This window comes from Theropithecus gelada, chromosome 7b (assembly GCF_003255815.1).
Source record: "Theropithecus gelada isolate Dixy chromosome 7b, Tgel_1.0, whole genome shotgun sequence".
Taxonomy (NCBI): domain Eukaryota; kingdom Metazoa; phylum Chordata; class Mammalia; order Primates; family Cercopithecidae; genus Theropithecus; species Theropithecus gelada.
In genome coordinates, this window is record NC_037675.1 from 62,362,285 (window position 1) to 62,376,523 (window position 14,239).

The window sequence follows — 14,239 nt, forward strand, 5'->3', positions numbered from 1 at the left end:
TTTTTTTTTTGAGACGGAGTCTCGCTCTGTCGCCCAGGCTGGAGTGCTGTGGCCGGATCTCAGCTCACTGCAAGCTCCGCCTCCCGGGTTCCCGCCATTCTCCTGCCTCAGGCTCCCGAGTAGCTGGGACTACAGGCGCCCGCCACCTCGCCTGGCTAGTTTTTTGTATTTTTTAGTAGAGACGGGGTTTCACCGTGTTAGCCAGGATGGTCTCGATCTCCTGACCTCGTGATCCGCCCGTCTCGGCCTCCCAAAGTGCTGGGATTACAGGCTTGAGCCATCGCGCCCGGCCGTTAATGTCTTTCTTACTTTTAACTGTTTTGCGTTGGGAAGGGTATCTCATTTTATTTCATTGTGTTATTAAAAGCACTTTTGTTCCATTAAATTATTTCCTTCATTGTATCTATTTTGAAGAGGCTTAGGTAGAACAGCATTTCAAATTCAGCATTTCTTGTGGTTAACTAGAGAGGAGAGCATGGCAATTCTGTTAAAATCTTAGATGGAGTGTAATTCTTTGTGTAGGTGTATAAATTTATTCCTGTACCATATTGTATGAAGAATCAGTCTGGTTCTAATCTGTAAAATCTATTTGAGACTAGTCATCTTAATCTTGAAACTTTATTCCATTAATGAAATAAACAGAGCTTCTGGGGCTACACTGAGGAGATCTAGTAAGAACTGGGTTGCCTGAATTCTCCTATTTTGTCTGGTTTATTCAGCATAGATAAATTCTCATAAAAACACTGCTACAAATTAATATTTTTCTTCACATGTGGGATATATTCCTTATGTTTTAATAAGCTCATTTTTATTATATAAAATTATCAGATGACAAATTTAACTTATTTTGATATTATAAAATAATATAAAGATAAAAGAATTTAAATTTATTTCCTTCGAATTCTTCTAAAACATCTTAATATTCTAAAGATAGTACCTTTGTGTGAAAATTTTTAAGTCTTTTTTCTTTGTATAGCAGTTTATTCCATAATCAGTATCTAAATGTCAAACCTTAAGTAGAATTAAACATTTTTAACGTTCCAAGAATATACATGTCCAAATGAGCTTTTCATGAGCTTGGTTCAACTCTTTCTTGTTTTTGAAAATGCATGAAAGAAAACAGCCATATATAAGACCAGGGCAGCACATCAGTAGTTAAGCCATATTATAGAGCCAGATTTCAAAGCTGTCAAAACAACCCAGGGTGCACTTAACTTAGGCTAAGCTATCTTCTGAGACACAGGGATAAAATAACTTTAAATTATTTAAACAAAGTGGAAGTGACTCTGATTTTAGTGTATATAAGCATTTATCCTCTATTGAATGCTCTTAAAACTAAAAACATTTAACAATGTTTGCATTTAATCATTTGTTGAATTTAACAACATTAAAATCATTCCTCCTCTTCTCTCCCCAGTTGTCTGACTTATATCTTACAAATAAGTAAATTGAACATACACTTTGTAGGCTCCATACTGAAAAAAAACTAAATATTTCCATCATAATTTGATTGTGGAGAAGTGTGGTTAGAAGTGGCCTGCATATGCAAATGAATGTATGGATATTAAAGAGAATCAGTGTAGATAACATACTGAATTTTTCTCTCACAGATAATTGACAATGCAATCATTGCATAGGTAGGAGTAATTTAGTTTTCATAGCTAATAGCTTAAAGCAGATTAAATGTATTGATATGATATGTCTACTGCAGTTTTGTTTCTGTCATGACAGATACTCTTTAATTCAATGCAGATTTCTACTGTAGCAGTCATATGGAAATAATACCCATATTCTACATTTATTGTAATGCCTTATAAACCATCTGCTCAGATTTTTACCTGTGAGCACAGTTTAAATTTAATCTACAGTGGGGCAATGAAGAACACTCTGTATGCTTTTTTAAATACTCTTTTTAATTGGCATGTTTATTTTATTATTTATTTATTTAGAGACAGAGTTTTCCTCTGTTGCCCAGGGTGGAGTACAGTGGCACAATCTCAGTTCACTGCAACTTCCACCTCCCGGGTTCAGGCAATTCTCCTGACTCAGCCTCCCAAATAGCTGGGATTTCAGGTGCATGCTAATTTTTTTTTTTTTTTTTTTTTTTTACTAGAGATGGGGTTTCACCACGTTGGCCAGGCAAGTCTTGAACTCCGGACCTCAAGTGATCCACCCACCTCGGCCTCCCAAAGTGCTGGAATTACAGATGTGAGCCACCATGCCCAGCCGCCATGTTTATTTTAGATTCTCTGAATGTTAGCTTTTAAAATACATAGTGGTTAAGGAAAGGAAACGTATGTATACTAACCCAGAATTTTGGAAGGATACCAATTTTTCATTTATTATTTTTGTCAATATGTGTTTGTAAATATGTATAGTATTTATATCCCATTTTAAAAAAATCAGTTCAGAAACTATTATTTTCTTATATTCTTTGAATAATATAAATTAAAACCTATATTTTATCTGTTCTCCCAGATCTGATTTTCATTTAAAAAATTTAACCTAAATTTTTGCCCCCTCTAAAATATTTTACAATTTTAAAAATAAATTTTATCAGTGTCTCAGAATGATACCAAGATGGATTTACCTTTTTTGGTAAATTTACTTTTTTTTGGTGTATTTTAGAACACAAACGAATTACCATTCATTCTAAAAGTTCTATATTTAGTGCAGATTAGTATTCTAAGCAACGTTTTAATAGGTCAGTAATCCAATTAGACAACTTTTTTTTTAAGAGACAGAATCTCTCTCTCCAGTCACCCAGACTGGAGTGCAGTGGCATGATCATAGCTCACTGCAGCCTCAAACTCCTGGGCTTAAGTGATTCCCCTGCATCAGCTTTCTGAGTAGCTAGAACGACAGCCGCATGCCACCACGCCTGTATAATTTCTTTTTTTTTTTTTTTTTTTTGAGACGGAGTCTCGCTCTGTCACCCAGGCTGGAGTGCAGTGGCGCCATCTCGGCTCACTGCAAGCCCCGCCTCCTGGGTTCACGCCATTCTCCTGCCTCAGCCTCCCGAGTAGCTGGGACTACAGGCACCCGCTACCATGCCCGGCTAATTTTTTGTATTTTTAGTAGAGATGGGGTTTCACCATGTTAGCCAGGATGGTCTTGATCTCCTGACTTCGTGATCTGCCCGCCTCACCTCCCAAAGTGCTGAAATTACAGACGTGAGCCACCGCGCCCGGTCAGATAATTTTTTTTTTAATGTTTGTAGAGACAGAGTCTCATTATGTTGCCCAGGCTAGTCTTTAACTCCTGTGTTCAAGCGATCCTCCCACCTTGGCCTCCCAAAGTGCTGAGATTATAGGTGTGAGCCACTGCACTGGCCTGAAATAGAGAATTATTTAAATGGATTTTAGTCAGAAGCTTTCCTTCTACTGAACACTATGTTAGACATTTTAGGGTGTGGAAATTTAACCTGGACACTAGTCTTAAGGATCTGTCAATCTAGTAGGGGAGATAAATTTCTTTTCAAACATAGAGAACAATGTGTGCAATATATAATTAAGTATTGATATATTTGCTTCAGAATAAGAGTCTCAATAGTTGAGAGAAGAGAAGGCTCACTGAGAGCTAGAGTAAAGGAGGATTTTAAAGGAAATACAACTTGAGTTGAGCCACAAAAGATGCAAAGGGCTTAGAGCAGAGAGCAGGAAGGGAGGCCTTTTGTGCAAGTGAACAAATATTTTTAATACTTAATCTCCTTTTTGCTTTGTCATTCCAACCCCAAGACATCTTCTTACCAACCTGAGCAAGGACTTCCTGTGAATCTTTCCTCTTTGTTGTTGGGTCTCGTTTCACTCCTGTTCTGTACTTCTGCTTTGGGGAACATCATCTCTATCCACCCCATACCACCATGCAGGCTTGGAGTTGGGATGGATCTTTGCAGAGAAATTAGCTGTAGTAACTAAACTATTAATATAAAATCAGGCTACTACTTATTTTTTTCTAATTAATAAAAATTAATGATAATATTGCATTTTGGAGCATTGCTTTGAAATATTTTGATTTGAAAGCTTAAGAAATAACAACTGATAAATGAGGCAGCTCACATACAGAATTTATCAAGGTACATGGTGCACAGCAAGTCCTCAGTAAATGTTTTTTTCTGCCACCACTACCATTGTTAGTAAGGTGAAAATGTAAGAAACTGAATTTGGGCCAGTGCAGTGTGGCTCACACCTGTAATCCCAGCACTTTGGGAGCCTGGAACAGGCAGATCACTTGAGCTCAGGAGTTCGAGACCAGCCTGGGCAACATGGCAAACTCTCGTCTCTACAAAAAACACAAAAATTAGCTGGGTATGATGGCCACGCACCTGTAATCCCAGCTACTCAAGAGGCTGTGGTGGGAGGATGGTTTGAGCCTGGGAGGTGGAGGTTGCAGTGAGCTGAGATTCTGTTACTGCACTCCAGACTGGGTGACAGAGTGAGACCCTGTCTTAAAAAAACAAGAAAAGAAACTGAATTTGGAGCAGTTTCACCCTCACCCCATCCTCATCCTTTTTTTTTTTTTTTTTTTGGAAAACCTATCAAGATAATGATGGTGAGATTATTGCTTTTGATTTTGTTATTTTCTTTTGGTAAGTTGACTGTTTCATTTTATGTCATATTGAAACTTACCTAGAAATGTCAAAGCAACTTGTCTAGTTTATCCTTATACAGTAATTTTTTTCTTGGTGAGGTTTTTAATTAAAAGTGATTCTTTAGTTCACTCCTTAACTTAATCCTAAAAGTATGTGTTTGCCTTATATTTGTTTTATCAGTGTGTAAAATTTTGATTAAATTAGTCAAAATCCAAAACTAGGTAAATACAAAGTAGGAATAGAAATAGTGTTTACGTATTGGTCTCCTACAAAGGACAAATACTTTATTCTTTCTTGTCCCTTTGTGCACTGGGATTCAGCCTGGAGCAAACATTTACAGAGTAATTATGTGCCCTGAAACAACAGCAACAATGGTAATATTGACAGAGCCACAGCTATAGGTCTAATAACAGGATGGCCACAATTAAGAGTAAAAACGTGAAACATTTTCATTGATTAATTCTGGGAAACAGCATCCCTCTGGATTTCTTTTAATGTTTTTTTTTTTTAATTTATTTTTACCAGCTGGAGTTCCCTAGCTATATGCTCTTATTCCAGCCAGCTTTCTCCACATTCGCCAAAAATAATTCAAATCTGTAAAAGTAAGGAGGGGCAACACTTAATGCGTACATCAGAAATCCCTGAGCTCCTCCTGTGTATAACGTCTCTACTTATTTCTTCCTGTGGCCTTTCCGTAAACTGCTATTAAATGTTTCTCTATTCACTAATACCTGCTCCACAAATAACCATATTCCTGTATGACAGTCACTGAAAACATCATGTTCCTATTTTTAGTTGCACTTAAAAAAAATGCCTTGATGATGTTGGAATTTTGAAAGTTGACACAAGAGTACCCTTAGTCTTTAATGAGGGAGATCTCTACTTAACACCCTGCAGTCTCCAACCCCCTCCCTGCCACAGGTGACCTTGTTAAATGTTGACCCCATTCTAACCAGGAAAAGTCACAGAAGCAGAGATTCTTCTATTAGCATCTGATTTGATATGGCATGAGATTAATTGAAATGATACAGACCTATTTAAATTCAGTTTCTTACTCGTTTTATAAGAAATGATCTGAGTGCTGATTCTGTTTACTTTTTTAGGTAATAATTAAAAAATGGTCCATCCCTTGTCCTCTGACATTAAATTATGTAGAGAAATGCTTCCAGGTAATAGCTGATATTTTCTTTTCAGTTTCTTCCTTTTTATTTTAAACTAAAAAGAAAAGAAAGACTAATGATTCTTTTCTGATTAATGAAAAAGTAATGGCTATATTGCGTTTTAGAACTTTGTTTTGAAATACTTTGATTTGAAAGCCTCGTAATAATAAATTCATCATATTTATTGATATATTCTGAAATTTAATGGCTGTTGGTTTCTCTTTTTCCCCTCAATACTCTTAAACAGATTTCAAATGCTACAGATGATTGTAAGCCAAAACTCTTTCATTTCTCCAAAGAGGTGTGTAAGTTATTAACAGATACTTTTAGTTGATTTTTCACATTTCAAGTTTTAAGAGGTTTATGTAACAGGGTCTCTTAGGTCTTTGTACCTGTAACTAATTAATTTTCATGAAAGTGCTAAGTATAGGATTGCCTACCAGAAGAATACTATTATTTAACACAGGGTGGCCTATTATGAAACAGCCACCTTTTTTTTTTTTTCCCCCTGGCATGCCTTTAAATGGAGCCTGTTTTAAATGGGCCTCTGCCTAAAAGAACAGATTTACCGAATGTCTGGTCTGGCCAATAAGGTCCTCTGTGTATACAGACTTCCTGTTGCCCTCTGGACTTGTAAAGCTAAATAGCCAATTATATCAAAAACTCTTCCCCTGTGAGTAGAACCTTGGTCTGTAGCTAAACAGCCTCATCATTGGACTAGGGATTGAGCACTGCCAATATATCTTCTGGCCAACATTCCAAAGTTGAAATTTATGATGCCAGGAGTAGAGACTAGGAGACCAAGTCCCTTTGCCTTCTCTAAGAGCTGTAGGATACTGGAAATGCCTGTAAGAGCCCCTAAGCATCAGCAGAGGAGACAAGAACTGTGACATGGATGGTCTCTGCTTTACCACTCTAGAAGAGCTCAAAGTCTTCCCTGTTGCTGCAAGCCTCTTCGTCTATACTTTCTGACTCTGCTGAAATGCTATTTTGTATAGGTCCCACATGCTAGAATCCCCCCTGCTCATGTACAACTCTATTACTGTAGAATGTTGGTGTGGTTACTTCACCATGCAGAATTTTCCTTTTTATCTTTAGTTTTTAAATGAGAAATATCTCTCTGGTCCAAAAGGGAGATTACCAAATCTTTTACATGGTAAAGACCTCCAGGTGCCTTAAAGATCTAGGTAGGATAATTGACAAGCCAGGAAATTGAGCAATATATGAAATAGAGAATTTGTGAATTAAACTCTCATTTTCCTAGTCCAGCCTCAGGAAACACTACAACTTCCTCTCTCCTAAACCCCTTCAGATATTTTAAGACTCTAGGCATTATGTCCCAAGATAGGTCTTCATTTCTGGAATTTCTTTTGTTTAAGAGCCTAAAGTTAGTTAAGTGGAAATTTTTTTAGAGCAGAAATGAAAAAATAGATCACCATCATCTATTTGGTAAAGATGGTATTTTCACTTAAATGGTAACTTCTTTTGCTTTACTCTGACTCTTAAGTATTCTAATAATAAAAACAAAACCTTATACTGTATATTACATTGGATCTCTTAAGAGTTTGTAGGTCTAGAATAAATGATATTCATTCCCATTGAAAGAGATCCTAATCAAAGATGCTGGCAATATTAAAATGTGATTAATATTTTCAGTATTCCCTTGGATTAAGTTCATGAAAGCACGTTCAAGAGTATTAACTATTAATGCTGCTTAGAGTAAAAAGATACGTTTAAATGGTGCATACATTTAGAAGACTGAGAATTTAAAAAGAACATTTCTAAAATGTTATTTTATCTCATTTAAATATTATTTATCTTATGTAATTTTAAAAATCTTATCCAGATAATGTAAAAGTAGTGATTGTAGTAAAAGCAACATGGTATGGGAAACCAAACAAAAAATATTCTGGCTAGTACAGGCAAGCCTACTTCAAATAAAATATTTGCTGGTGATCACAAGTGTTTTCTCTTTTAAAAAATTCTTATTTTATAAAGAGAGGACTCATTAAAGATGAAATAAATGTAATCAAATTGATTTTTTAAAGAACTCAGTTTTTTGTCAAATGAAATAATGGCTTCAGTAGAACGACATTTAATAATTTTGTCTTTTTAAAATTTTTTTCAGAGTGCATATGCCTTACCAACCATGGCTTTTTCATTTCTCTGCCATACCTCAATATTGCCCATATACTGTGAACTTCAAAGGTACTGTAGAATCCTGGAATATTTTAAATATATTGTGTTTCTTTTTACCTCTAGGGCTTTCAGATTGAATGACATTCTCTTTTATTAATCCTTTCCTCTCATCAGTGGATCCTAAGTGTTAGTTTAAAACAAAACAAACTAGAGTTAGTTCTGTTCAAGGTGAGAATGTTTCCTACAAGTGTAATCTTTGAGACTGGCTCACACCTGTAATCCCAGCACTTTGGGAGGCCGAGGCGGGTGGATCACCTGAGGTCAGGAGTTCAAGACCAGCCTGGCTAACATGGTGAAACCCCGTCTCTACTCTATTTTGTATTTCTAAAAATACAAAAAAATTAGCCGGATGTGGTGGCAGGCACCTGTAATCCCAGCTACTCATGAGGCTGAGGCAGGAGAATTGCCTGAACCCAGGAGGTGGAGGTTACAGTGAGCCAAGATCACACTACTGTATTCCAGCCTGGGCGACAGAGTGAGACTCTGTCTCAAAAAAAAAAAAGAGAAGCATAATTTATGTGTACTAATTTCAAATGAGGAATTCTAGTGTGTAGTTATTGATGAAGTTGTTCTTGAATGAGGAATTCTCTCGACCAGCTTAGGACATACTTACTTCTTTACGTATAATTCAGATCACTTATTCTACCTTTGCCATTTTTGTCTTTTAGTCCTTCAAAGAAAAGAATGCAGAATGTTACCAATACAGCAATTGCTTTAAGTCTTCTCATTTATTTTATATCTGCACTCTTTGGCTACCTCACTTTTTATGGTAAGTACATTTTAAAATTATAGATGACAAAATAATAGTTACATAGATGGCCTCACGCCAATGTATAGACTTTACTGATGCCTTTTATTACTAAGTTAATTTGTTCAGGTCACCAAATTACAATGCAGAACTGTGGTAGTTCTTGAGGCCTAAACAATTGGATTATCTTTCTTTTAGAAAGGTAGTTCAGGTTTAAGATTAATGACTTCTTAGATGAAAATTTTCTTAAACACTTAAGTAAAACGTCAGGCTTAGGGACATTGATTCTTCCTATAAGAAAAAATGTGCAATTTTAATGATTCTGTTTTTCTTAAATTTTGAATTCAATATATTAGTCTAATTCAGAAATGTGGGGGTTGGGTGAGTCAGTCATCTTAATTGCAAAAGAACAAGTTGAGAAAGGAAAGGGTTTTACACTGGGCTATAGCTGTATACTTAGATGTCAGACATCTCTGCCTTCAGACCTAATTATCACAGGATTCAGCAGATGTGCATTCTATGATGCACCATGACCTTTCTCCTTAATTATTTTTACAGGTTTTTTTAAATTTATGCAACAAAAATAAAATTGTGTTTTATTTCTTTTGCAAAAACAGTCTGCTTTGTATGTTGATTTTTTTTTCCTCTTCTGATAAGAACCTCAAGAAAAAGTAAACTTCTGTGTACACCATCAGGAAAAGCATTATTTCCAATGTGAGCATGGTGCCTGCTAGAGACACTACGAAGAAAGTTAAAACAGATTGTCAAGCTTTTCTGCTCATCATTAATAAAACAAAATTACTTAAATATATAAACTTTATTTTTAGATGTTGGGTTTGTTAGTTTTTATACAGACTTGAACTCAATAAGACTTTTCTGTGTCAATAAGATACTATAACAGGATCTCTTGGGATCCAAATACGTTTTTTTATAGTGGAATAGCTATATATTTCTTTTATTAAAATTGCCACCTGGCACAAACACTGTTATATTTAGGGATCCTCAGCAATGAGAAAAAGTCCCAAAAAACTGACCTCCTTCTTCTCCTTATGGATAAATATAACTATTTGGAAGAAACCTCAGATGGCTTGCCAATATCCAGGCTGGCTGAGAAATTGTTACATGAATCACCATTAGGTGCTTAGAAGCTGTATTAAATTGTAGCTGTATTAAATTGAAAGGGATGTGGAGTAGGGATGGAAGCTAATACCTTGATTGAGCTAACATTTAAGCAAGTGGCATGTATTTTATATATACTGCCTAACTTAATCGTTATAACAACTCTGCAAGCTAAGTGTAGGTTCATTTAGGTTGAGTAATTAGACCAGATACTTGAAGCCAATTAATAGTGGAATTGGGATTTGAATCTAGTTTTGTCTCTCTCCAAAGCCAGTGCCTTTATTGCTGTGCTGTCTCCTCAGAAATTGTGCTGTAGAAGCCAGATTTCCTTTATCCCAAGTTTTTGTTAAGGTGATCGATCTTTTAGGAAAAATATGACTCACTTAAGCTGTAGGCATCCATCTATGTATGTATCTACGTGTAATCTATCTATCTAACATTGTTGCTTGAACACAAAGGCTAAAGGTTTTCATCATGTAGATGGCATGTTTCCTAGACAAGGATTTGCTTAGTTATCAAGTAAAGCCATTATGTTGTCTCTGATTTAATCCCTTCTCCACCAATGCAAATTCTTCAGAGTATGCAAATTTTATATAATGGAGAAATACACATCTAAGAAAATCACATGGTAGGTAGGTAGGCAGATAGATGGGTGGATGAATAGAGATAGATAGATAGATAGATAGATAGATAGATAGATAGATAGATAGATAGATAGATAGATAGATAGATAGATAGAAAGAAAGAATGAATAAATGATACAAAAGTAAGTTCTTCTCCAAAGATAGAAGAGGCAGATATTGATTTGCTCTTGGATTGTGAATCATAACCAAGAAAAGCCTTTGATCATATCTTTCTATCAGGATAACAGGAGCTTTGTGTCATAGGAAGAAATTGCTGATGGAACCTGAGATCTTATCATAAGGGCTAGCCTCAACTTTAGGCTTCTAATTCGTTTTACAGATGAGCAACTAAAGCCCAGAGAGGCAAAGTGACCTGTCACAGAATTAAAGGCAGGTGTCCTGAATACTAATCCAGTGTTCTTTCTGCTACTTTGTGATAATCTTTGTAAACTTAATACCCTGTTTGACAATGTGTATTAAACAGACCCGCCTCCTGACTTCAATGGCATATATAACTTGCAGAGCACCATTAGGCCCTTTCTGAGATTTGTAGAGATTTGTCTGAATCCGGGGAAGCATGCAGTACTCTATCCCTCACATATGTTATGGCTCAGTTAAGAACACAGAGTGACTGGCTCAGAAGAAGGGTTTTCATCCTGGGAAAGTAGAAAGTGGACATGTGACATCTATGTTGAATTTGTGATAAATCTAGTTCTTCAAGATTCAGGAGCTGCTTTGGATCCTTTTATCCAGAGCTCCCAAAGCTTAATTTCTAAATTTGTCAGATTAAAGGGACCTATAGGTAATGTACCTAGATTAATGATACTTGTTCTGATTACAGCTGTGAAAGAAAGAGAAAAGGGTTCCTCTGGTGAGCCAGGCCAATGCCCAAATGTTGCATAATAGCCAGGCCATTTAAAAAGTCTATGAGGTTGTTAAGCAAGAAGTGTTAATAGCTCATTTTATGATTCAGAAAATGGAAATAAAATAGTTTGCCATATTTCTCCAAAGACTCACAAGTATCTCACAGATTTGGAAATAGAATCCAGATTTCCTAGCTCTTCTTAGTCTCCTACTTAGTCCAAATCCCACATTGTGTAAAGTATGTTTTTGATACTTTGGACAATTCATTTCTCTCCTGTTTCCATTATCACTAGTCTAGTTCAGATTCTCTTTACCTCTCAGTGATTGTAACAGTAGCTGTTATGCCTGTTTGGGGTCTCTTTTTCTTCCGATCCATACTCCTGCTTAGTTCAGATCATAATACACTGTTCTTTGTAAGTCATTGTTGCATTTCTGTGGCCTACCAGATTGAGGCCACACCATGCAGAACTATATTACTAGGTCTTAAATGTATTTCCAGCCCTATCACCCACACACTGTTTCATCCACTCTAGTACTTACTAGACCACTTATTTTCTCAGAGGCAGATTCCCTTTGCTTTTGTTTGTGCTGCTCCTTGCTTCTAGAGAATCTCTTCCCCCACATCTTTGAACATCAGCACACACGCATTGACTCATGTAATGTTCTCAGTAACCCTGTAGTTCAGCATATTACCATCCCCATTTTAAAGATGTAGGAACTGAGAGACTCAGAGAAGTTACTAGTAACTGGTGGGATTTGAACATGTTCTGTGTCATCACAGTTTAGAGTCTCCATAGCTCTTGTTTAGAACTCTCTGGCCACTTACATGTGTGTATCACACTTTCTGTCATATCTATATGTATTCATCTTATCTCTTAAGTTCCCTGAGAACAGAGGTATGTTTCCTTTGGTTGTTGATTTCCCTCAAAGAATCATTTCTAAAACACTCTCAAATTAAAAAGCACCATTCTATTTTAAGTACAAACTGATACTTTCCCACAAAACACTGATATCCAGTGTTTCTGGCACCCTCAGTCTTCTTTCCCCTTGTCTTAAGTTGAGGTGAGGGAGACATTGTGAGAATGCAAGAACGCTGTGGAGCAAAGCTTGGTTGGCATGTATAAATCCTATTGCTGAGCACCACACACTGGCCTACTAAGTAAGACATTTCCCTAACACTTCTCTTTTTTATCTAAAACATGAATCCACAGATGAAATGTAACATGCACCAAACTCTGAGATTCTAGAAAACACTGTGGTATTGAGGAAAAGATACTGGCTCTAGCACCAAAAAGAAGTAGGTGTATGGCACTGCCACTTTGTGTTATGTGATCTTAGGCAAATCATTTAACACTTTTGGACCTGCCTATGTGTTAATATTGTTATCATAGGGACTAAATTCAACAACACATGTGAAAGCACTTTATAAACAAACAACACAAATGGTCAAACCCTTAGATTATGGAAAGGTTCCAAAGAGATAATTTAGTATACATATTCATTGTCATATTTTAATTTTGGAGGTTCTGCTTGTTCTGGTTTTTATTAAAAGAAAAAGTGTTAGGTTTCAAGAAGATATTTAATTAATGTCTCTGTTTCATAGGCTAGGGGAAAGGCCAGGATTTGGTAATGGGAATCTAAAATCTGTTACCATCCATTAGTGCAAAGGAAAACAATTTTTTTACTATTGATATCTGAGTACTTTATAATGTAATCCTTATTATTTTATCTACAGACAAAGTGGAGTCAGAATTACTAAAAGGTTATAGTAAATACTTACCACATGATGTTGTTGTCATGACTGTGAAGTTATGCATACTATTTGCTGTGCTTTTGACAGTCCCTCTAATCCACTTCCCTGTAAGTACTCTTAAAGGGTTTTGTTGCCTAGTATGGATGCTTCCTAATAGGGCAACACTAATTCTTTGCAGAATAGAATGCTTGAATCACATCTAGTCTTGTATATGTTAATCACTTGTCAAGTAATTGATCAAAGACTTCATACTTGCATATGGCCCCATGAAAGCATAAAAGTAACAGTGAGCCACTAAGCTAATTTGTGCTTTTTGAGATTTAGTTTAGCTTTCCGTTCTCCCACAGCATTGTTTCCAATTTAGAAACTATAGTTCTTCTAAAGTTTTGGGTTTTTTTCCCCTCTTTAATTCTGTATTCTGTTTTCAAAAAAAAATGTGCATGAAGAGGAAAAAGTCAAGTCAGCAAAAATAAGCTCCTCTGGTTTATTGTAAATTTATTTTCGCTTAAGCATTCTAGTTCAATCTTGGTCAAAATATTTTATTTGCTCTAGAATTGTAATTCAAGGGGCAAAACAGATTTTCATTGCATCTGGTTGCTATACATAAGAGTCTTAAGAGTTTCTGAGAAAATGGAAACAAAGGCTTTGGATATAAATGCATCTGCATGGATGTCTTAAGTCTCTAATGCTGAGTTTTGTAAGAACTGGGCCTTCAGGCCTCCTCCCTGTGTGGGCTGCAGTGCCAAGATTACAGCAGGGACTGGATAAATGTTTTTGGGATGTGACCGCCTGCTGTTCCCTTAGCAGTGGGAAGTGTAGTGAACTATTTTTTCATATTTACAGGCTGTAAAACATATAATATAAAATAAAATAGTAAGTGATATTTCTTTCCCATGGCATGATTTCTTTTTCTTTTATAAATTGTCTGTCTTTTTTTAATCTGTTGAATTTAATGAAAATGATTCTTTGAGATTTTTTTCATATTTTTATTATTGGTAATTTAAAAAAATTATGCAACCTAAAAAAATTGCATGTGAAAATTTTTTCTAGCATTAAAGCTAGGTATTTTTATGAAGCTTACACAGAAGGGGTTAGTATATAAACAGTTTATGTGTATAAACACCTTATAATAATAGTTTATGCTGTATTTTTGGAATCTAAATGATGTAGGAGGCAAAAATA

General features: G+C 35.8%; 1 protein-coding gene across 1 annotated transcript in view; it reads left to right on the top strand.

The window, feature by feature from the left end:
* Positions 1–14,239, top strand: part of SLC38A6 (solute carrier family 38 member 6) — a 64,154-nt gene that overhangs the window by 49,028 nt on the left and 887 nt on the right. Inside the window, exons 9-13 of the mRNA XM_025392697.1 lie at positions 5,695–5,760; positions 5,999–6,052; positions 7,880–7,959; positions 8,619–8,719; positions 13,040–13,164. Coding sequence (XP_025248482.1) covers positions 5,695–5,760; positions 5,999–6,052; positions 7,880–7,959; positions 8,619–8,719; positions 13,040–13,164 — 426 coding nt within the window. The remainder of the gene's footprint in view (positions 1–5,694; positions 5,761–5,998; positions 6,053–7,879; positions 7,960–8,618; positions 8,720–13,039; positions 13,165–14,239) is intronic.